At 37.3% G+C, this 24,248-nt stretch overlaps 1 protein-coding gene across 4 annotated transcripts in view; it reads right to left on the bottom strand.

Moving 5' to 3' along the window:
- The window catches only part of cntnap2a (contactin associated protein 2a), a 289,428-nt gene that overhangs the window by 160,565 nt on the left and 104,615 nt on the right, over window positions 1-24,248 (bottom strand). For all 4 annotated transcript variants that reach the window (XM_081601734.1, XM_081601735.1, XM_008438563.3 and 1 more), the window contains exons 3-4: window positions 22,997-23,190; window positions 6,186-6,333 (exon numbers count right to left, since the gene is read on the bottom strand). In XM_081601734.1, the coding sequence (XP_081457860.1) occupies window positions 6,186-6,333; window positions 22,997-23,190 (342 nt within the window). The remainder of the gene's footprint in view (window positions 1-6,185; window positions 6,334-22,996; window positions 23,191-24,248) is intronic.

The following is a 24,248-nucleotide window of genomic DNA, read 5'->3' as shown; positions in this document are numbered from 1 at the left end:
ACCCTGTTAAAATGTAATGTCTCAACACCCAACTAATGACTGGTTTTGAAAATTATAATAATATAATAAATATAATAAACAAAAAAACAAAACCTACAACCAACTAATGCCCTTTCATTCTCTTCTAAATAAAAGTGTGTAGGAAACGTTGTGATTATCATGGAGAAGTGAGAAAGCTTATTCTACGGTTGATATTTGATTTGTTCTGTACAACATGACATGACAATGTAATAAAGGGGACGAAGCGCAGAACACCTGAGAACATTGTTCCATGTACCTAGTTTTTCTGAACATAACGCATGCTAGAAATACATAGATGTAAAAATTACAATTATTAATGTCCATATTAGCTGAATATTCTCTGCTTGTACATATTGACAGTCTGATACTATATGTTGCCCTACAAGAAAGAAAACAGTTTACGTTTTGACTCTCGCAAGTGCTGCTATACCAGAGCCTAAGCACAAAAAGGATACAACAAACAGAATGAGATTTTTCAGGTTTCCAGAAAAAAAATAAGGTGAAGTGGCTGAGACATCTCCTCAAGCTTTCTAACATCACTGCAGTAGTTCAAGGGGTTGGTGTAGAGAACATTGGCGTGTCTGTGTGGGGATTTTAGGTAACAAAGGCAGAGAGAACAGAATGAAAAATCTGACCACAATCATCCATAATTAAGATGTAATATTTCTCATTCCAAAGTATCTGTTCAGGTTGTCACATTTATGAAACATAAGGACATTTAGCAAACCTTTTATAATAATCAATGTCAGATTCCGCATACAGTTCCATCTTCTGCCTTGTTGCAATCTTGGGTTGGGGGTGGATTAATGATCATCGTCAATATTCTCCAGTTTTCCCCGGTTTTGAAACTGCTTTGCTCCCTCTACTTGTTTTCTTTCTGCACCCGATTCTTAAAGCCTATTACTTTAAATATAAATTCACGGGCATTGAAAGACATTAAATCAAGCCAATGGAAACAATGTTTGTGTATTTTAGTGTCCTTTTCTCCAAGTAAATCAAGAGTTTAAGGTGGTTTATTCCTTTTGTTTTTGAACTTTATTGTCATCACCATTTAGATCAACATCTGAGCCGACGAATGTTGTTTTGAAATCAACAAGTGATGTTGCACATTATAAATCAGCAAAAGCATAATTTTTTACTGATAGAATAAGTGATGAAAAGGATTAACATCCTACCCCTGAGGACGCCAAGGGAAATAGCCAGTAGTCTAAACACAGACCTGATCGCTGTAGCAATTTTAGGAACAGTTGTGTAACTGTGTAAGTTTCAAAATCAGATGGACATGCATCTTTAGCACCCACAAATAGCTTTCTGAATACATCTTGTAGAAAAAATACGTAGAAGCGTAGTGCGAGAAAGACCAAGCAGCAGTTAAACTATGTATTATTAATCAATTGTTTTACATTGACTAGCCACCTGGGTGTAGATTTGACAAACGTACTTTTTTTAAAATAAGGCTTTTAGGTGCCATCCAGCTCATTAAACACATTTTATTCAATAGTGTAAAGCTATGCTAGAGAGATGCCACATGGGTCCCACTATGGTCAGTCAAGTACTGCACTAAGTTATTAGGAGGTTAAAATGTCTCCATGGAAACAAGCCTTGCCATCTGTGCAACAAATTAGAGTCTGAAAAAAAAAACAGGTCACTGCAATATGACAAACTTGCAGTGTCAGACAATAAAAATATTTTTTTTATTGTCTATCTATTGATGAAATACATTCATCTGTGAATGTCTCCAGCAAAAGAAGGTCTGTGAACCTCTGATGCTCCTCTAAAGTTACATTGGGACTCTTGGCAGTTTCTATGAGTAATTTTCTTCTTGCCTGACCTAAAATTGTAGGTGGAGTGGACAACCTGGTTGAGCTACAATTTCGTAAGTTCGCAATTGTGTCATATGCTTTTCCAATTTGGGTAGATAGAGATAGATTCAACGAGACGTTCAAAACAAGGATGCTGTTTTATAAAATATGCCCCGTTTAAAGTCCTCCTTAATTTTTTGTTTTTAATTTGTACATTAAAGCTGTAGAACACAACCTTTATAAAAAGAACTGTATTTATATTTGCTAAAACTGTCACTTTGACATAACAGTGACAGCTAATCTTAACATATTGAGTTCCTTCACTTCCTCCCAGTACTACTATTGTTATCTAAGAAAATGCACTGCTTCTTATCAAAAACAACCAATCAGAGCCAGGAGAAAGGTGCTGTGCTGTCAATCACCCTTGTGTATTTGAGAACTGGCAGAAGGCAGAGGAGTGTGATCTTTTTAGAGATTATCCGTCTCATACGATACTGTCATGACATACTGACAAGTTTTAATGGAAAAGAGTACGTAAATTAACAATTAGGTAACTTTATTTTATATATGTGAAAGTTACTTACTGTAGTTTTAAGGTCATTGAGCTTTATGTTTGTTTACTCTCTCACAAACTTTTGAGGCCTTCATAGAATAACTTTTTATGACGTTCAAATTATACACAGGTGGTGTTTCTTTGCCAACACGGCTAATTCTGAAGGCGATGATTGCAGTGGGACTAATTTAAGATTAAAATGGGGCTAAATAAAAATGCATGCTATACTTTATTAAACGTCTAAGAAAATCATGCATTATTTATCCATCATTTTATATTTGTGTTGTGGCTGTAATGTTACAAAATGTGAAAAAGGCACATGAAAACTTTTGCAACGCACTGGCACTTTTTTGAAATTTCCCTAATCACTGCGATTAATCCAAACGTGTTTTAACTATTTTTTTTCTGACTTTGATTTATTAAACACACAAGCTATATGCTGTGTCCTGTTTCAACAATGATTTAATAGATTTTTTTCTGTACATTTTACGTTAATCGTAATGGAAATGAGCATGTAAATTCCACAGCACGGTAGATCACGTCTCCTTTACAACCCCTAGTTTTGGCACAAATGTACACGCACACACATACACACACGTACGCACACTCACTTTTATTGCAAAGTCTTAGATGAGTCATAATATGGCATTGCATTTAATTATCACACACTCTGAAAACCCAGGATTATCATCTACAGCCAACATATTTGGTGATTATGCTTGGAACATAACATCTATATTTATCTGCCTCCTTCGCCTCCCACTACTTCTCCTTTGTGCTCTCCTTTATCATTCTGGTTTTTTTTTTTGGTCATGGACCCACATTGTACCTCTCCTCTTATCTTTCATTTGGGAAGCAGGAAAATTTTTTTTATGAGGGACAGATTCTAAGAAGCTGAGGAGTCAGGGAGAGAAGGGTGGGTAGAAGAACAGACAAATGTATGTGTTCTCGTTTTCTGACTGAATGCTGAAGGAAGGAGTAGTGACAGGGTAATCATGAAAAAGCACTGCAGGCTTCAAAACACAGCTGACAGACATCTCTGAAATATGATGCATCTGACCGGGGGGTGTGTGCATGTGCAAGCAGTTGTGAGTATCTCTCTGTTATCACTTATATTTGAGTTGAAAGAATGTGTTTATTTATTACATTGTGTAGTTGTTATTTGTAATCTAACAGATGTCAACTCATGGTGGGCAACGTTCTTATCTGTCGGAAACAAACTCCGAGCTCATTTTGGACTACAAACAGATGTTTTTGAATTTTTGTATTGCGTCGTTCTTTAGAGATAGTCCGTTGAACAACGCTCCAAAGAAAAAAGAAAAAAATGTTTACGTGAAAAAGGTGAATTTTACGACATGTTCACATAATTTAGTTTTGAAAAGAAAAAGAGTGATTTTATTTTGCACGTCCCGGCTGTGATCTGTGAAACATTTACACTTTCTGATGCTGAAGACGTAGTTTTTGTTTTGGAGAGCAATATCATAATTGTATTGTGTGTTTTCCTTTCGCAGTACAGATTTAGTAAAATAAAAACACGCCGTAATCACAAATTTGCCAGCGTTTTCATGAAAAGAAAATTATATATAATTTTTTTTTTGTGGTTAGGAAATTAAACATTCACATGAAACTTCTGATGGAAAAACATTTGCAATATGAACATTTAGTAAAAATCTCTCTATGACATTGTTTTTAAAAAAATCAGTTAAAATTTTAAAATATTTTTGTTAAAATATATTGCCAAAACCATCACAGGTACTTAAAAAAAAAAGAAAAACACCATTTACTGTCAACCCAGTAGTTTTACTGTTGTGGTAAATTTTAAATATGAATTTAAAAAGTCTTGGCCATTGCAAGCCTGCTTCATGTTGAATACCAGGAAGATATCATATGGTACTGTCATTATTTTCATGGTGAAATCTGTATGGCTGAGACTGTGAGAAAACTGATGTAAATTAAAGGGGGCAGATATTTTTGCTTTAACACAAATCGTTCTGCTTGCCTTCAGAAACACATATCTGTCTGACTCGGTGTTTCTGGGTAATGTGCAGCACATCTTGTCATCCTTATCATCACTTACCTGCTTCTTTTGACGCGGGGAGGAAATGAAACAAGGGAATGTAATCAATGATGCTGAGAACTGACTAGAATACAATGCATGCCCTTGTGTTCTCACACACACATTTAGACACACGCGCAGACGTATCCACACACTATAATCACATCTCCAGAATGAAAGATGTACATGTGTCACTTATATAAAAGTAATTTATGCACAGGCTTAATTGAAATTGTTATCAAAATCAATTTGGCGCCCTTTAATAGAATGAGAGCGGAGAGGTTGCAGGAGAGTCAGTTCCCTAGATGATACGTTTACTCAAAAGCAGGAGTCGGTTGTGACCGTTTTGTTTTCTGGTCTGAAAATGTGCACTGTGAAATAGGTTTATATCACTTATTTACTTCTAAAGGCTTTATGAAGGGTCTATGTTATAATCTAATGTGAAATACAAACCTGAAATATGACTACAATACATCTGAAAAAGTATTATAAATCACTTTAAGTGGATTCATGAAATGGAACTAAAAATTCTTCTTAGTGTGACAAAGCGCAAGTGAAAAACGCACACTCTTTTAGAGTGTGTCTAAAATATATTTTAAAGAACAATTAACCTTAATATAAAGTCGCAGAGAGTAATGGACACAATTTCAGTCCTTAAGTGTAAAAAAACTCAACCAGCCCTGAAGATATCTGACAAATTTTAGGCTGTATTTAGCTTAAGCACTTTGATTCTTATGCAGTGGCCTTAAAAGTTATTTATGTAATAAACTAAATAATTTATAATTCTTTTTTGACATTTTTTTTATATGGGTGATCTAAACTAATATGTCACAAAGAGCTAAAAGTATCAATTTTATGCAGCTAAAGTCTACAAGTCCTAAAATCACACTAAGAATCAATCTGGAAATTAGCACAAATTGCATGTTGCCATGCAATTTAGCACAAAATTGCATGGCAACACAACAATATCTGAGAACTTTTTTGTTCACTTTCACATTTGCTAACATTATATTTATTTTATTCATGTACAGGGAAAATGTTATCTTTTTTGATACAGAGTTTAAAATGAGTTAATTCTAGTAATAGGAAGGTCCTTTCCACAGTTTTGAATAAAATCTTAAGGCTCTTATGGTAAAAAATTATTATTTCATTGGAGGAAATGGTTGCAACGAGTGTTTAAAAATGCAAAAAAAAATAAAAAATAAACAAGAAAAAAAAAACAAGTCAGACCAACAAATTGTTGAATACGGCAGTTCAAGGCTTGGCTCAAAAGTTCCACATCATGGCCTAAAAAGTTAAAATCTGTGCATTAATTTGGCTTCCATATTGTATTTTTTTAACAAGTATTCATATTATCCTGATCTCGTCGTCAAATGAAAAAAGTATTTTTTTTCATTAAACAACATTGATTATTGAGATGTTGAAAGAAACTCTTGAAAGGTGAGGTACTTGAATTTTTATGTGTGTGATATATACTTGAATAAGTGATACACTGACTTGAATAAGACAGACTGAATAAGATGCAGTCAGATCCTCAGTCTATGTTAAGGTCATTAAAATGCAGAATGCATCCAAAAAAATCTGAATATGACATCTATGAGAGAAGAGCTTAAAGAAAAAATATTTTTGAAGGGGTGGAATTATGAATTTTCCAGCACACAGTGTCATTTCTGAGAACAATCAAGGAACTACTTCCAGCTGTTAGAAAATCAATCCCAAACGAATATTTGAGAAGATGTTTGCCTTAACTCACAGTAGGAGCAGCCGTACACTTCTATGCGGAGACCAATACGTCCCTCCTCACTCCAGCCTACTGGGATGAGCCTGAGGAATCGAGCCACAATTCCCTGCTGCAGTTCATGGCGAACTGCACTTTCTGAATTGGAGTTTCCGGAGAACGCCTGAGGAAAACAAAACAACAATGAGGAACGAATATTCAAAGACAAATGCATAAGTGTAAGACTTATATATACATTATCACCAAAAACCTAGGAAAAACAAGCAGTTATAGAATGTAAAACTAGAGTATTTGTAAATAAAATGGGAGTGAACTTGTACAGTGCTTTTTCAGTCATATTGGCCACTTGAAGCCCACAGTCGAAATCACGAACACATTTATAAACTGATACCAACATTGGTCGGCAACTTGAGGTAAAGTGCCTTGTCTTACATCTTTCTGTTCATGGAGAATTAAGTGTTTCACATGCATTATTCTTTTATTTATTTATTTACCTTTTACTCTATTCGGCAACCTCAGGGTCTTGTTTTGTTACATTTCATAAATATGTAAGTTTAACAATGTGTTGAAAAGCCTTTTTTGTTTATTCAGTCAGCATTTACTACAGATGACAAAAGTCAGCCAATCAATAAGATCAAGTAGGAAAACAAGGTAAAACATCTTGAGTGAGCTGTAAGAGGATAGGAGCCAACCATCCTTACATGGCACTTTTGATCACGTACCAAAAAACAACTAATTTCTACAATGCATAAAACTGCATGGTTTATTATAAGATGCAGTTAAAAGCTAATAAAAACAGAAGATGCACCCAAGTAAGATATGTCAATGTGCTTCAAAATAAGCTGCTGCCAATGCTTCTTTTTTTTTTTTTTCCAATTGGAACAGCAGTGACAGGACTAAACCCAATACAAGGAAGACAGACAGTGGAGATGGTAAGCATCTGGCATCACAAGACAGAGACACTAGAACAAGCCCCCAAAGACCAAGCAAGCATATCACTGGTGACACTGAAAGTTTGACAATGATGACAGCTCTTGTTGGAATTGCTGTTTGGTTATGTCAGCCTTTGTAGCTAACAGCCACGCAGGGAATCATAAGACCTACGTCTGGCGGGATTTATTTTATATATATTTGCTGTTGTTTATTTTATGAAAGTGTAAAATATTAAACCCTATTTCTCCTACAATATGCCATCCCAGTCTAATGGCTAAGTGCTAGGAATGTCTTTTGACTCTCTACCAACAACATAGTTCAAATTATGAAGGTTCAACCCGTTTAAGAAGATTAAGCATCTTTGTACACACCTTTGCATTGATTGTTTTAGATTTCAATACAGGCTCATTTTTTTTCTTTTTTTCAGGGAGATTGTTTGCCCTCTGAACTCTGCAGAACTATGTTATCAACTGAGGTGAAGGCAAACACATAAAAATGCTTTTGCTACGTTGGAAAGCCAAACCTGGAACATACATGATGCATTTCTTTTTCCCCCCCATACATTATTACTGTTTTTTCAGCACTACTCCAGAATTGCCTCTTTACATTATACATAGCATAGAGTAAATGTGGGGGAAAAAAAGAACCAGTTAATGCTAAAAACGCTTGTATTTTTGCATTAGTTCAGATTGCTTCTTCAAGCCAAAAACACTTATTTCTGTTGAAGATAAAAGTTTCTGTTTTATGTGTTTATATATTTTTTTCTGCGAATTTGGCAATCACAATTTGAAAACAGGTACCACATTATAAATGGGATGTTTTTGTTCAATAATTTTATGACTCTCCTCCGATTTTATCTCACCAAATCCTTTTCATAGTGTATATAGAAAACTTCTATAACAACAAGGAAAAAACTGTGTTTTAGGAAACTATCTCAACCATCTCAGTCGCATCATCTTTTGCACCTCACCTTTAACTCCTTAACTTTAAAATCCAAAGGTATAAAAAAAAAGCCTCAAAAGTGAAATGTACAGGAGACTGGGTGATGTCACAGTGGCTATGTCCATTTCTCATACAAAGCCTATGATTGGGACATGTCCAGGTTGTTTTATATTCATCATAGCTTGACAGCATGAGTTGCTTTCATCTGTTGTTTCATGCATCGTTGCTGTAAGTGGATTGGATGTCAGATCTCAATGACAGGCTGCTGGAGTGAATCTCCCGACAGCATATTCAATCTTGTTTCCTGATTTATATATGACTCTGTTTTTTATTTTTGTGGTGTAGTGGTTATTGAGCAATAGCTGAATGTGTCGCAGATTTGATGAAATCCAAGTGAAATGCTCCTACGAACCGTTTTGCTTCACTTTTATTTTGCATACAGCCTATGGTAATATTGTTTATAGTAATAACGCTTTTCCTCCCGTTTTCTTCGGTTCTCCTGCTCCATTTCTTCACTCGGACGAAAATACGAGGGGGCAACCTCTAACTGTCCAATAATCCACCTCTACACACTCCCTAAACTGTTTTCGACCTCTGTTCCTCCCCCTCCTGTGTGAAATAAACATGTTCGCCACAGTCCTATTCCCTGTGCCATTCGTCCACACACATATGCACAGAGCAGCTGGCGTAAACCGTTGGGGAGACAAATCATTAATAACATAGTAGGTAACAAGATGAGAAAAATACACCACGCAGCCATGTGCTATTTCAGATAAGAGTTGGAGTGGCCAGGGAAGAGGACGACTGTAGCAGGGGGAAACCCCCCCCCCAGCTCAGACAGTCTTGCTTTGACCCGACTCCTCAGTGACCCAGGAATGTACCCCTGAAGATATGCTATCTGCAAAGGAGATGGTCAAGAGTTCACGGTAAGCTCAGAGCCACTGAACATCCACTGTTCCTTGCTTTTATTTTTAATCTTTATTTATCCAGGAAAAGGTTAACTGAAAACACAAACATGGTTTTACTATCGCCTTGCCTCAAATTTACACAGCTCCACATGAGTCATCGCAGAGTCTTTCAGAATACTTTAACTGGAGCTTCAGCTCTCTGCAGGTGCTCACATCCTGGAGATCTGGGTTAAGTGTCTTACTCAGTGGCAGTATTTTTGAAAGAGGCTGCAGCACTCACTCAGCACGGTATGAATGTCACAAACTGTGAAAAAAAAAAAAAAGTTACATTTGTTCTGAATGCAGGAAACATGCTGGTCATACCTATTAAGAAAAGAAAAAAAATGATTAAGGTCCATATATTTATAATAGCTATCTTGTTTCTGAAGAAAATAAATATTGCATTCAACAGGATAGATCAGTGTTTCTCAACCTTATTTGGGCCAGCGCCCCCCTAGCCTTTATCCAGGTCCCTCACTGCCCCCCACCAAAGAATTTGCAGGCTACTTTGCACTGACCATTATTTTATCATTAATATTACTATCACTATTGTAGATGTTTTGATTTTTATGCTTGTTTCTGTATTTATCATCAAAAATAATGCATACAATATGAGGAAGAACCAAATGAGGAAGTAGAGACTGTCCCTGCAAAAACCTTCTCTAATAATGCATCCATGGATCTTTGCCGTCTCATAAAAGAAACCCTGCCAGACGATATGGAGGTACCTGAGGTATCTCCTGAGGAGTTAAATTACTTTGTAAAAAAAGCGGAGAAAGGTTCAAGCATTCTTGACCCCGAACCTTTTGAAGTGACAGACGTCTGTTTGGAAACTCTGTCAGACAAAAGGGAAAGCTCAGATCCTGAAGCAGTGGAGGCAGCCACAGAAGAAAAATCTTCAGTGTGGAAACTGATGCGACAAACTTTGACACTGAAGAAACAACAAAAAACGAAAAGAAGGAAGAAAACCTCCAAAACATGCAATTAGCAAAAATTCCAGGTAAGCTGTGAACCGTTTCCAAAACCTCCAAATGCCTCTCACATTTTAGACCAAAAAAAAAAAAATGGCCGTGGGTTTTCTCCGGGTGCTCCAGTTTCTCCCAGATTTCCAAAACCCTGTAAATTGGGTTAATTGACCAATGTAAAGTGTCCTCAAGAGAAGCAGTATTAATTTCTTGCCAACGGTTCAGATTGGAGAAACATTTGTAGTGAAAAAAGCAAGAAAACCTCCAAAACAAGCAATTAGCAAAAAGTGTGAAAAGGGCTGCACAGTGGCGCAGCTGGTAGAGCTGTTGCCTTGCAGCAAGAAGGTTCTGAGTTCGCTTCTCCCTGCATGGATTCTCTCTCTGGGTACTCCGGCTTACTCCCACAGTCCAAAAACATGAATGTCAGGTTAATTGGCTTCTCCAAATTCTCCCTAGGTGTGAGTGCATGGTTGTGTGTCCTGTGTGTCTCTGTGTTGCCCTGTGACACAGAGACACACTGGCGGCCTGTCCAGGGTGACCCCGCCTCTCTCCCAGAACGTTAGCTGGAGATAGGCACCAGCACCTCCCGACCCCACTAAGGGAGAAAGGTGTTAGAAAATGGATGGATTTTGGACCAAAACAAAAAAGGACAGCACGGTGATATATATATATATATATATAACACCCCCAAAAGTGGTGGAGAATGACCGAGCTAAGATCCTGTGGGACTTCCAGATCCAGACAGACAAGATGGTAATGGCGAACCAACCGGACATTGTGGTGGTGGATAAAGAACAGAGGAAAGCCGTTGTGGTGGATGTAGCAATACCAAGTGACTACAACATCAGGGAAAAGGAGCACGAGAAACTGGAGAAATACCAGGGCCTCAGGGAGGAACTGGAAAAGACCTGGAAGGTGAAGACCACAGTGGTGCCTGTGGTCATCGGGGCCCTCGGGCAGTCAGCCCCAAACTGGAGCAGTGGCTAAAACAGATCCCAGGAACAACATCAGACATCTCAGTCCAGAAATGTGCAGTTCTAGGCACATGCAAGATACTGCGCAGAACCCTCAAGCTCCCAGGCCTCTGGTAGAGGACCCGAGCTCAGAGGATGAAACAGACCACCTGCGGAGGGTGAGAAGGGAATGACAGGAGGACACATGTAATGAGCAGGATGTCGAATTCAGAATAGCCTCGTATCACCTGCTAAGATATGAAAAATAAGGAAAAAAGGCTAATTCATTTAGTATACACATTTTAAATAAAATATTTCTTCAGTAATGTTCACTATTGTTGGATTGTTTGCAAGCTTAGCATGTTTTACATATGAATCAGTTTGTGTCATTTGATTGTTTTTTTGGTTTTTTTTATCCATTCTGCTTGTTTCCATTTTTTTTTCTATTCATCTTCCAGTGTTCTTTGTTAGTTTTTTTTTTTTAAACACTCCTGGCTAATTGGCTGAGCCAGAATGGTTGAACAGTCCACACATAAACAGATGTAGTCTGGACTCCATGCTATTTAGGAGAATCTCTAGTGTCAAAACTTAATGTCATTGTAAAGCTCATTTCATGAACATACGGGGAAAAACTGAATACCAACTATTTTCTAAAGCCGAGGTTGTCTTCTTTTTTTTTAAACCACACATTGCTCTTTGCCCTTGTCAGTTCATAAGAAAGACTGCAAGAAAAAGAGAACAAAACAATTTTTTTTGTCTCCACCTAAGAGCACCATTCCCAACCCCCATCCCAATTTTTATTTTCTCTATTGTGTTCATCCTGCAATTCTGCACTTATCTCTGCGTGGCTGAATGAACAGCTCAATTCAAAGGCATTACTATGCAGAGTAGAGGAGAAAAAGGAAGACAGGGAGGAGAGGAGGATGGAGATGAAGAAAATGCCTTGCTAAAGTCGGACAAGTCAACCATTTAATTCCCCTAACGTCAAAGTCAAATCATTAAACAGCAAACCACTGAGTAATTGGAAATGTATGTGTCACTGCATGTAGTGTGTGTATTAGTTTCCGTTTGTGTCGGGGTTGATGTGTTTCTATGCACACTGCAGATGTATTTGATCAAGCACTCAGTTTAATATATGACAGCAAAGTCAACAAAGTATCAAACGCAACTTGAAGATTTTGCTCAAGGTAAGTGTATATAACTGCATATAAACGTATAAAACAAATCCAATTCCACTGTTGCATTTATGTACATAATGTTAACTGAAGGGATTACCATAACTATAGTTACATATTTTTTTATGAAAACACGGGATAAATCATAGCAAAGCGTTTCTGTCAATTAATTAGGAAGACTATGTGATCAATGGAAAACAAAGAGAGGAAATATTAATTGAAAACAAAAAAATAATGAGGTAAGCTTACAATCGGTCAGTGTCACAGCTGATTGTTTTCGAACACCAGGGCTGCTGTCTCTCAAGAAAACACAACTAAATCACTTTCCTACAGCTTGTCTGCAAATCCCGCTGTTGTCTTCTCTTGTCCCACACACACACGCACGCATGCACACACACACAAACGTCCCTCAGTATATTGACAAAAGACACACCAACACATATCTAAACACACACATTCACACACCTTTACCTTCATTGTCTAAACACTCAGCGGTTCATCGTCAATTCTGGTCTCCGCTCGTTTAATTATCCTCCCCAGCTGAATGTTTTTTCATTTCCTGGATGTGCGACTGTCCTTTCTGTCAGAGTCTTTTTGTGGCAGGGAGTGTCTGGCTGTATGCGAGCATTATATTTGTGTGTCTCTGTTTTGATGGCCAGGGACAGGGCTGTGGACAGATCTCCAGATACTGAGAAACAACAAGTGAAAGCTGTTTTCTGGCATTTGCTTGCTGCCACTGGACTCTCTGTTGGACTAGCTCAGAGTCAGGCCCATTGGTGTGTGTTTCCTCTGAAAAGGCAGGGGAAATCAGTCTGGGCTGGTCTGTTCTTTTGTTTTTACTGACAAGTGCTTGGGACTAAACAGACGGGCCATAGAGAAATTCTGTGTTTCAGCGAAAGCCTGGGCATAGTTCTGTTTGTGCGACTCTGTGGCGTTTCCTGAGCCAGTTATGCAGGCCAAACTTTGGTCATGCTTAATTTAGACCAGGAATCTGAAAAGAGGAAATTCTGACCATGCTCTTTTCCAGAAACTATGTGCACCATATTGTGAGAGCTGATTTTCAAAACAGCAAATTATTGCATTTTTATCTACTCTAACCACTTCCATACAATCAGAAAATAAAAATTCCAGGCAACTGACTCAAGTCCCCATCATTGGTTCTGAGAGAATCAAAATTCATTCATTTTAAAACTGTGTGTCAGAGACAGACAGGAAGAAATCAACTTACTGATTTTGGATTCATACTTCTATTGTTGAGTATTATTATTCTTTTTTAATATATTCTTTTAATGGTATTCATTGTATAGTTTCACTTTCTTTAGTTTGGTTTTTTTTTGCAATTAAATAAACAAACTAAAACTGCACAAGCCCCTTGATCTAAGAAAAAGGATTTTCCTCCCAAAATATAATAATATAATTCCTTCACCTAAAACCAAATTCAACATTGTTTCAAAGATAAATACAGTACCTATCTTGTTGTTATGACTCGCTGTAAAGATGCATGTGATAATATATTTCACAAACATAATATCTTTTAAAGCAGCGTCATAAATCATGAACATTATGGAAAAATACAGCCTTAAATTTATTCAGTGGAGAAAAAAAAAATTCAATGCAACAAAATAAGTTTTTTGAAAGTCACCGGGGACATATTGCTGGTACACCAGGTAACTCTAACCTTCAGTGCTTTCTACAATCAGTTTGGGGTTGTAAAGGAAAACACTTAAGAACAACATCTATCGTCGTTCTGAAATGCCTCAGAAAATATGCCTATACCAAGAAGGAGTGCTGTGATTCTTTTTTGAACATGTTTTTTCCAAATGAAATTGTCCACATAAAACCATACATAGCCAAAAGCCAGTAATCTGTTCCGTCTTCTTTGACAACTTCGGCAACAACTCTGTGATATATGCCCAGATTATTGCAAGCCCATGCGCAAAAGAATACAGCAAAGTAACCCGGTAGTCTTCTCTGACAGGATTTCACAACGTTGGAGCAAACAGAGAGAGGCATCATTGACAATTCCCCTTTCTGCAATCGCTCCAGATCATCCAGAGTCCTGACTCTTTTTCTATTTTCTTAATATAGTTAGAAACTTTTTACTTGAGCCACACAGATCTTGTTGCTGTTTGTTTGGAAAATAAGCGACACAAGACTTAATTTATTCAGAAACAAACCATAGCAGTTTGTGTCTATGATGACAACATTAACAACATTGTGATTCTTTTTTTTCTGACTTTACTGTTTCACACAAAAATATGTTTTAGAGCAATTATAGTTTCTATATAGTTTCTCCTTTTGTGAAATGTGTATTTTTGCACATAAAAAGATATATGGTTGGTTCTAACATTCTTTTAATATTTTATATAGAAGCCTGTATGTTATTACATTTCTTTGTTCCCATTATGGCCTATGCCAACTCAGTCTTTCATTAACTACCCTCATCTGCTAAAAGGGTCGACCAAAGCCTTGGTGACCACAGAAAATGGATTCGTTTCTTTGCCTCACATTATTAGACGAAAAAGTACGGATAATTTTTGAACATTTCATGCCAGTACCTTTTTCATGCACTGCTTTTTACTCTCATTAATTATGGCCAGACATTGGAAAAAGAAGGGAGGAAATAGTGAAAGCGCTAGACTTAAGGTCAAGAAACATTTCATCATGGAACCCTCGTCAGTGTTTTCCGTATAAATTCACACATACATGCACAGAAGGGAAAAATGGAATTTTAATAGCCCATTACTCAGGCTGTGAACATTTGGCACCTTCCCCCCCCCTGAGTTCACAAAAGACCAACACTGATGGAGCAAAGTCCCCATGCTTAGCTCCACATAAAACTTGCACAGATGAAGCTCTGTGTGTGGTTGCATGCCTTTACACTTGCAAATTAACTCTTCTGTAAATCTGCGTTTTGAGTGGCAAATTCATGTTTTGCGTTGCTGTCTTTGTTAAAGTCAGCAGCACAATAAACGTATCATTGTGTTCAAGGTAAAATCACTTATCACTTGAATTCCAAAAAAGAAAAAGCTCCAAATTTCAGTAATTATGACCTGTTCATATCAAACTGGAATAAGTGTAATTTGACTGTACCTGTCAATGACACATTTTGAGAAAACAAAATTCACAGCACCACATAAGTTGTATTAAAGGAAATGAGTAGAAGTCACTGTAAAGTACCAAATGTATGTCTGTAAATTTAACATCTGTGCTTTTGACAACCATCCATCCACTGATTCGTTATCTATACCAGTGTATCCTTGTAGGGACGTGAAACGCTGCGTCCATCTCCAGCAGCCATTGTGGGAGAGTCGGGGTAAACGCTGGAAAAGTCACAACTCATACGTTGGTAGGTAGATGAAAGCCATGGGGAGAACATGCAAACTCTAGGCAGAAAGACTCCAACCCAGGATTTCTACAAGGGACCGTTTTGCAGGCACTATTCTGGTTGTTTTGCTGACAATCCTGTTTGCGTGTTGTTTGCAGATCAAGTTTGCACATCCTATCACGCTTGCACCTGCTTTTGTATGTGCAAACCTTTAGAAGATTTGGCTGTTGGTGTAGCTCCCATCCCTTTCTCCCATGTGATTAAGAGAGGGAGGTTGTCTTAAGAGAGAGGAATGTCTGGGTTTTGCTTTTAAACCTTATTTTCTTAACCTGATCTTGCATACTGGAAAACAATGAGTGTTACTTTAATCAATATCTCTATGTGGACACTGCATTTTGTAAAAACCATATCATAATCACCATCTCAAACCTAACTTTGACTTCATCAATCCAGTTGTTCTTGCCACTCAGCAACACTGGCAATGGAAATTAATAAGAGTGGTCGTACAAAAAAAAAGAAGGTAGAAAGAGACACAGAGTGCAATCCACTGATGTTTATATGCAGGTGTGTGATTGATCAGTGCATGCTCTGTAGGTTTTGAAACCGAATTAAACTTTACCACTGAGACAAGACAAAGACTTACCCATCTATTTACCTGACAAGCCACAGACTAGTAGTTTTTTCCTCTAGAGAATGCACATACACATTTGCTTGTACTTACAAAATGGGCACAGTTGCACACTAGAAAAGAAAAGCTCCACACAGACTAGGCAATGCTTGTTTGAACACCATGATGTTCAGCTGAAATACGATCTATAGCACTATGGATACCACTGCGACCTACTAATAGTGACACACTTTACTTGTTACCCTTGATAACTTTTGCTGTGAAAGATCAAGTCCAGTTTCACCACTCGCAGAAACATATATATTTTAATCCCAAATAATGAAATGATATATACACATACAGAATATAGTTGTTCCTTATCTCTGACTCCTAAAAAGAAGGTCTATTTACACCTGACATCCCAGTAAACTCGATATGTAAACAAAAGTGGAGTGAAGTTATATTTAAGCTGCTGTAGATTTCCTCTTAGATTTTAACACAAAAAAATAAAAATAAACACATGAGCCATTTGTCCTGCTAGCGCTAGATATGGGTGTTTGTTTTGATGGTATTTACCCAGAATCCTCTGTGCTGTAGTCTGCTACCTGCTTCTAAAGCAATCTCAGGCCCATTTGGTATTAAAATGCATTCGGACTGCACCAGAGTTGATTTCAGCAGAATCGAAAGCTAGGTTCTTAGGCACCAGAGATTGTTTTCTGGTCTGAATCAGAGTCCGATTGTGCAATCACACCTCTCCAAACAGACGGGGCTTTCAAGCAAGGGCGGATCTAGAAAAATATTTATGGGGTGGCAAGAGGGGGGCAGGGATTTTTTCAGGGGTGGCAGCATATGCCAGTGTGTGTGTGTGTGTACATTATATAAATAAAACTTACATAGCTTACACAGACCTAACATTGGACTTAAATTACTTGATTTACTTGTTGCAAAATATTGTTTTTAACTTGCATTGTTTCAAAATGAGCTTCATGTAGCACTGAGGATTAAATATAATTTATTAATATAGTATAGTTAATTATTTTTATGTCTTTCATACTCCTGCTAATTGATATGTGATGCTGGATTGAACAGCGCCTATTAGTCGCTATATGATTCAACGAGTTATGTCCAGAAAACCATTTTATTCCAATGAAGGACGAGCAGAAATCTGTCACAAAAATATTCAAAGCGCCATCATTTGTTATCAGATATATCTATTAAATACGACTTAAAATAAAGAGCAGAAAACTGATGTTTGATCAATTCTCTGTGATAAAAATCTATAAACAATTTGTTTCTGTTAGTTCTGTCAAGATGCAAGAAGGATCAAATTTATCTTATATTGGTCAATCGTTTTATTTTAAATATGCTGAGGGGGCTGTAGTTTGATAATTAGTTCAGTTTTTGGCGCTTGTTTAACTTTTAGGAATTGCAGCGGCTGCAGACAGTGCGCCACAATAAAGGTACAATAAAGCTGATAAACAGGTGAAGAACCAAACACCACTTCTATTCTGCCTTTTCTCGCTCTGTGTGTCGACTTTATGTGACACACAGAGCGTAAAGTCTCTGTGTGTCCAACAGACAACAGCTCAATGAGCAGATAGAGCAGAGATTACTGATCAGGGGAATCAACACCAAAAAGCAAACATTTCCCACACAAAAAAGTAGCAAAAACACCAAAACAGAACATTCAGTCTCTTACATTATGCTGTCAGGCTTGATGTCTGTATTGTCATTATTAATAAGTTTTCGCCTGAGCACAGCGGTGGTTGATTAGCTCATTTAAACAGCTGCTCTACTGATGACGTGGTGGGCGGGTTGACCTGTTTTAGTGCCAACGGAACCAAAACACACCAAACTGCGCAGCACATGTTACTGCTCACTTGTTCAATGTTTTCTTTAAGTTAAAACTTTTTCCTCACCTGTTAAATCTGAAGCCCTTGTTATCTAATTCATAGGGTTGAATTAACCGCTAAATATTCCGTCCATTTTTCAGATTATTTGCGTGACTGGTATTTTCTGACCACCCATAATGTTGACTCAATGGACAGCATGGCGCATGTGTGGCGCACGATAAGTCACGTAATGTCCAGTCCAGTAATTCATATCCATCCTATCAATGCTGCTGCCTAGCGCTCTGTCCTTTCTTGCACTTTCTGCTACTCAGCAGTAGATGTCAGGTTACATTGTGTTGCATTCAATCTTATCGGAAAAAAGAGATTCGTGCGCTCAACGTCCGATTTCCCATAACTATTTATTGAATTCATAGTCGCCAGCTGGGGTGGCAACAGGGGTGGCAAGGCTCTAATTTGGGGTGGCAACTGCCACTCCATGCCACCCCAGTAGATCCGCCCCTGCTTTCAAGGCAAACAAACTTGATTTGAATTAAAGCTGTCTAAACAGGGCTGATGTCAATACTGAATCAAGGTCTCACCAAGGAAATTGAAGCTTGGGCATAAATGGGTCTTCCAAAAAGACTGTCACACTAAGCACATAGTCAATTCTGTAGGTCCAACTATGAGCACTGCATGTAGGCCGCCAGGAAAAGTGGAGCTGGGAGGACCCAATAATGAGAAATCATTCTAATAATTGAAAAACATGAAACACATACAAAAAAAATTGCATGTATTTTGCACTTCTTTAATATCCAATTTTCACTTCTGTCTTCTGCGAACCTCTCGGGTATCAGTGCGCTGATAATAATCTGGAATGTGTTATAACCATGCATCCTTGTCTTTTTGGTTAGCAATAGCCCTTTCTGACAGTGTAAGTGAAAACCATCCATCCATCCATCCATCCATCCATCCATCCATCCATCCATCTATTGTACACCCTTGTCCCTAGTGGGGTCGGGAGGGGTTGCTGGTGCCCATCTCCAACTATCGTTACGGGTGAGAGGCGAGGTTAAGTGAAAAATTAAAATGACAAAAAAAAAAACAACTAAAAACAATATAACTTGTCATTTCATTATTTTTGGCACTCCAAACACCTTAACATGACACTTAACACACATAGTTAAGAAAATATGTATTTTTATGAAAAAAATCAATTTCTGTGCTTAACACTTGTCTACTCCCTGTAACAGTATAAATAATCATGTTGTCTACACTGACGTAATGGCTCAGTAACCCTTGAGGAAACGTAAAATCTTAGGGATTTATGTAAAAATTTATTTACACAACTGTGTGCTTTAAGACAAAGTAGTCAGGTGCAAAAATCACTGTATGACCACTTATGAGATCCTAATTATCATATATGCTGTGCTTGGATGAAAAGAACATCGACACCCGCAAATTTCTTTTTAAAAGACGACTTAATTTTGCCTTTTGATGCTGAAATATGTCTTCTGTAGTACTACTATTTCTGATAAACAAATTTGATCCTAAAAATTTGGTTTGATATTTCATTTTGGATTCTGACTAGATGAGCAAGATTGGTGTCACTACCAAATTTGTTGTCACTTCTATCTCCTGCTGTTAATAAACTGTACCACCATGATAGAAATGGTAAACCTCAAATCCCACTTCTTTTTAATTTTATTCTATACCTTGAATTACTTACTATGCTTAATTAGAAAAAAAATTGATGCAAAGATCCATTCAAGGGTGCAAATCATGATGCAAGTGACTAAATGAAGTTGGAGTAAGGATGGGTTTTTGGTTTTATTAATTATTAGTCATTTATCCATGTCCTTGTGACTCCTTAGTGGTACATTAGTTTCAAATTAAAACATCATCTTTCACAAAAGCAATACTGCATTGCACATGCTCATTGATTGTACTTCACAACGAGACATGGAGTTATAACAGCTGATTTAGTATTGAGACAACAAGCTCTGATGAAAGTCAAAAGTAGTCGGACCTCACAGTTTGGCAGGAATGGAGTTAAGTCATCAGCAAAAAGTAATGGCAGGCGGTGATTGGTGGCTAAAGCCTCCTGAAAAGAGCTCCCATACATAAAAGTGCAGGACAGGTGGTTTTCTCTCTGGGGATCACTGTGCGAGTCTCATTCAGTGGTGAATGGAGATTGAGCCGAACGTGATTGAACAGGCTGAAACAGGGCCTGATGGTAGCAGTGTGTGTGTGTGTGCGTGGGCCTGCGTGTGTGTGTGTGTGTGTGAATGAGAGAGACAGAAACATTAAGCTGGTTTATGTGCTCAACTATCCCCTCTCATCCATTTGATCAATAGCACTGATTGCTTCAATATTAGCACTGCTTACACACAGACATTCACATGGCAAAAATAGTTTATGGGGGTGTGGAGGATGGTCTTAATCAGCAACAAGCTGTGTTAAGGAGCAACCAACATGTGTGTGTCTGCATTCTTGTAGACTGCTGCTCTCCACTGGCCCCTTCCAAATGAGACCAGAAACAGCCACAAGGATGCACTCTGCTTTCCCCTCCTGCTGCATGGATTATTTATGAGATATGCCCAGCTTGAAATGATTAGCTTTCTATTTGTTTACATAAGCGCTATTTTGACTAACAACGGTAATAAATTAAAAAGCAATATATGTGTCATACATCTAGACAAAACGGAGGCAAAAACTCAGCTGTGGTTGCAAAATACGAAAGAGATTAATGTTGTTTTTAAAGTGTTTGCAGAAATATTAGAGGCAATGAATCAGGGTTAATGGCAGAGGAACATTCTTCAGAATGAATAATAATCACAAAACAATTATGATTCAGCATAAAACAACAACTTAATTTATTTGTGACAGCTTAAATATTCTCATGTCTCACTGAAAACAGCTCTAAAAAATAACTGTTGAATCTAAATAATGATGAGGTGTCAGAAACTGAATGCAAAGAACAACTTAACAGACAGGTTCAAGTGTCTAAATATGATGGATAGTATGAACTGGTATTCGAATCAATCAGCAACTTCATTTCAACTTTGCATTTGAGAAAGTCAGTCAAAATGGAGTCGGTGACAAACACGGCATATTGGGAGAAGAAAACTCTACTTTGTCTATGTCTAAGCAATGTTAACGTTTCTCCCTGGCATATTTTGAAAACTGGTTCTAAACGTTTGATATATTCATGCAAGATGCATCTTGCTTGGAGACACAAGTTTGGGTCCCATCTACCTCAAAACTCAACATTCAGATCAGGTGTTTAACCATTTTTAGACATGAATATGACACATCAAGTGAGAAAAAAATGGTCCACTTCATAACATGAACTAATATACAATTTCCTTTTTTCTTGCTGACAGAGAATGGAGTTATGTTAATCTGCAAACAAAATGTGGTGCATGTGAAATCTTCCACTAGCCATTACAAATACCATGATCGTTGTCTTGTGACTCTTACATGCTAGTCTGGTTGGAGAGACTAATTAAAACACCAAATAAGCTTCCTATGAAAAAAGTTCTTCATAAAAATGTCATATTCTTCCAAAACAAAATTAAAAAGCCCAAAAGTTCAAACTGTGATATATTACTAGAGTTCCAATGAAACTTTAATTAATTTGACTGATCTCTCGACAAGGAACGTACCATAATTTCTGGATTATAAGTTGCTACATTTTTCAAATGCTTTGAGCACTGTGATGCAGCTAATATGTGAATTTTTACCAGTAGGTTTAAAAAAAAAAACTATCTGAATGCTGTATGATAAAGAGGATAGCACAAGCTTAAGAGCAAAATTTCCTCGAGACTAAAATGACATGAATAGCAAAAACAAAAGAGACCGAGGAAGAGTGTGACAAAGTAAATGGGAAATGGCCTGAACTTGCATCAACTAAGTGTTAAGGTCACTATGATTTCACTTGGAAAAAATCCACACACTGAAATAGTATCTGTACATTTACAAGGAAATAAAAGATTGGTTCCTGTATCTAGGGGCCAGTCAGTGCTGCAATAAGCTCTTTCACTTGGAGGTTACACTTGGTAAAAACCATGCTAATAGTTTGATGAATATTTAAATGCACCACGCTGTGAAACGGTCTTTTTTTCTGCAAGAAGAGGTTTCCTGCTTTGATTTAATTGTGGTTATAGAGAGAACTGTCATATTATAATGAATAATACATCCATTTACATTAATAATTTTTTAATCTAGAGAAATGTAATTGAATTTTCTTTGCAGTCTGTGTGAATTACCTTCCATCTGAACTGGGATTAAAAGAAATGAGAAACACAGTTCAAATTTGGTCAACACTTAGCTGACAGGAACTTGATCAATTTTCAACCATAAAATTGTTCTTTCACAGACAAGTAAAAACTATTCAATAAGTAAAGGACTGCGGCAAGCGCAGTGTTGCTGGTAACTGCAAGTTCATTAAATCCAGCCAAACCCAGTTTACAAGTTTCTTCTTATTTTGCAGTTTAATCTATTTCTGTCCAACTTTATGAAGCCATTTTGATAACCAGCACTGAACCAAAGAGATGTTCAGTTAAATGAGTTAGAAAAACAAAAACAAAACACATTGAAACAGACACAAGTAACCAGTAAAAACAACCAATATAAAGATGACCTAAAAGCAACAAATTACCTAAGAGAATTACCTAAAAGCAACAGATCTCATGATGTCAATTGCTAAAGTATAAAGCAAGGTTTTGAAAGAGATTTAAACAGATAGAGAAGACGCCTCTGTAGTTTCCAAGGGCAGATCATTTAACAGTTTGTGAGCTGCTACAACAACCAAAGGTGGGGTTTTCCACAGGTATTCCACCCCTGACCATTTTTTACTTGCTTTTGTAAAGTTTCCTGTGCTGAATCTTGTGTTGTGTATAATATTTCCAAGATAGACAGACAGAGTAGATAGTTAAATGACTGATACGCAGTAAAATAAAGTACTGAGACACCCAGACCGGTGGAAATTGTAGGGCCTCCGCAAAGAGGAATAGCCAGGACTAATCTGGTTTTATCAGTTTTTATGTGTAAAATAATTGTGGAGTGTTAGTGAGCAATAAAGAACTCTCCATGTTCTCACAGCTTAAACACACAAATGTAAACCTAACTTTCAATTTACTCACCCAAATGTTGCCATCTTGATGATATGGTTTCCAGTTCCTTCCAGTGTCACTGTAGAGCAGACGGTACTGCGTCGTCCAGTCTGAGCTGCTGTACCGACCCTGTGTTGCAATGGCGCTCACTTGTCTTCGGGAACCAAGGTCCACCTGGAGCCACTGGTAATGGTCACTGTCCAGAGGCGACCATCCTCCAGCACCTGTAGAGTGGATGGCATTTTAAAATGGAGTTCATCAAAGATTTATTTTCTCCAGCATACTTCCTTACAGTGCAATGCAAAGCCAAAGTTCCAAAGTTGCTCTGAAAAAGATTTCATGATTGCTTCATTACATCTTTACCAAAGACAATTTAGGTTTGAAGTCTGCTCCCAATAAAGCTTAATTTACAAAAATATATTGCAGCATAAAAAAAAGCTATCCTAGGTTGTGTAAAAATTATAGATACATTAAATTGTTGAAGTTTTGTATAGAGTAATGAAAATGGGATTTTGAAAAATACCTCAGGCTTTATCCATTTACAGTGGTGTGCACAAAACTCCGGCAGTGAGCAATATAATATTCTCAAAACCAGATGAAACCAGCTAAGCATTGTGCAGAACACAAAAGAGACAATGATCATAATACATGTTGTCAAAGTTGGGAACACAACCTCCCAGGTAGAAAAAAAAAACCTTATTACTCACTACACTCTACTTCTAACTTGACCAAAAACTGGGGTTGCATCAGTAAAGTTGCCAATATCTTAAAAGCCCAATGCAGCAAAAGTAAATATCTCTAAAATGTAAAATACAATCGGTTATAAGAAAGTTTGGGGATGGGTAAAAAGGTGAGGAACAAGTCTGAGTTCATGGTAAGTAGATAGTATAAGCAAATGATTAAGAACACAAACTAAAAAAGACTGAACAAAAGACTAAAGGAAATGTATTGGAAACCAAGAGCTGGTTCAAGTACACGTTCTACATTAAAGAAAAAGTAAAGAGTTAATAGCTGTTCCTGTGATTAACTACTAGAGAGGTACGCTCTGAGCTAGTAGTAAAATCTTTGAAATAAAAATTATACAGCATCTAAAAAACATGAGGTGTCCTAGTTGAGTGCAGTTAACTGCAGAGGTTGTAGGAGAAAAAAAAAACTTCTCAGATCATCAATGTTCAATATCTGTCATTAGGATTTTCTGCGATAAACCAACTCACTAAGCTGCATTGTTTTAAGTAGAATGATTAGTTTTTTACTGCTCATTTAAAAAGCTCAAACAAGTACA

This window comes from Poecilia reticulata, chromosome 20 (assembly GCF_904066995.2).
Source record: "Poecilia reticulata chromosome 20, P_reticulata-male-v2, whole genome shotgun sequence".
Taxonomy (NCBI): Eukaryota; Metazoa; Chordata; class Actinopteri; order Cyprinodontiformes; family Poeciliidae; genus Poecilia; species Poecilia reticulata.
Note: the sequence above shows the minus strand (reverse complement) of the source record. Positions and strands in the feature narration are given on the sequence as shown.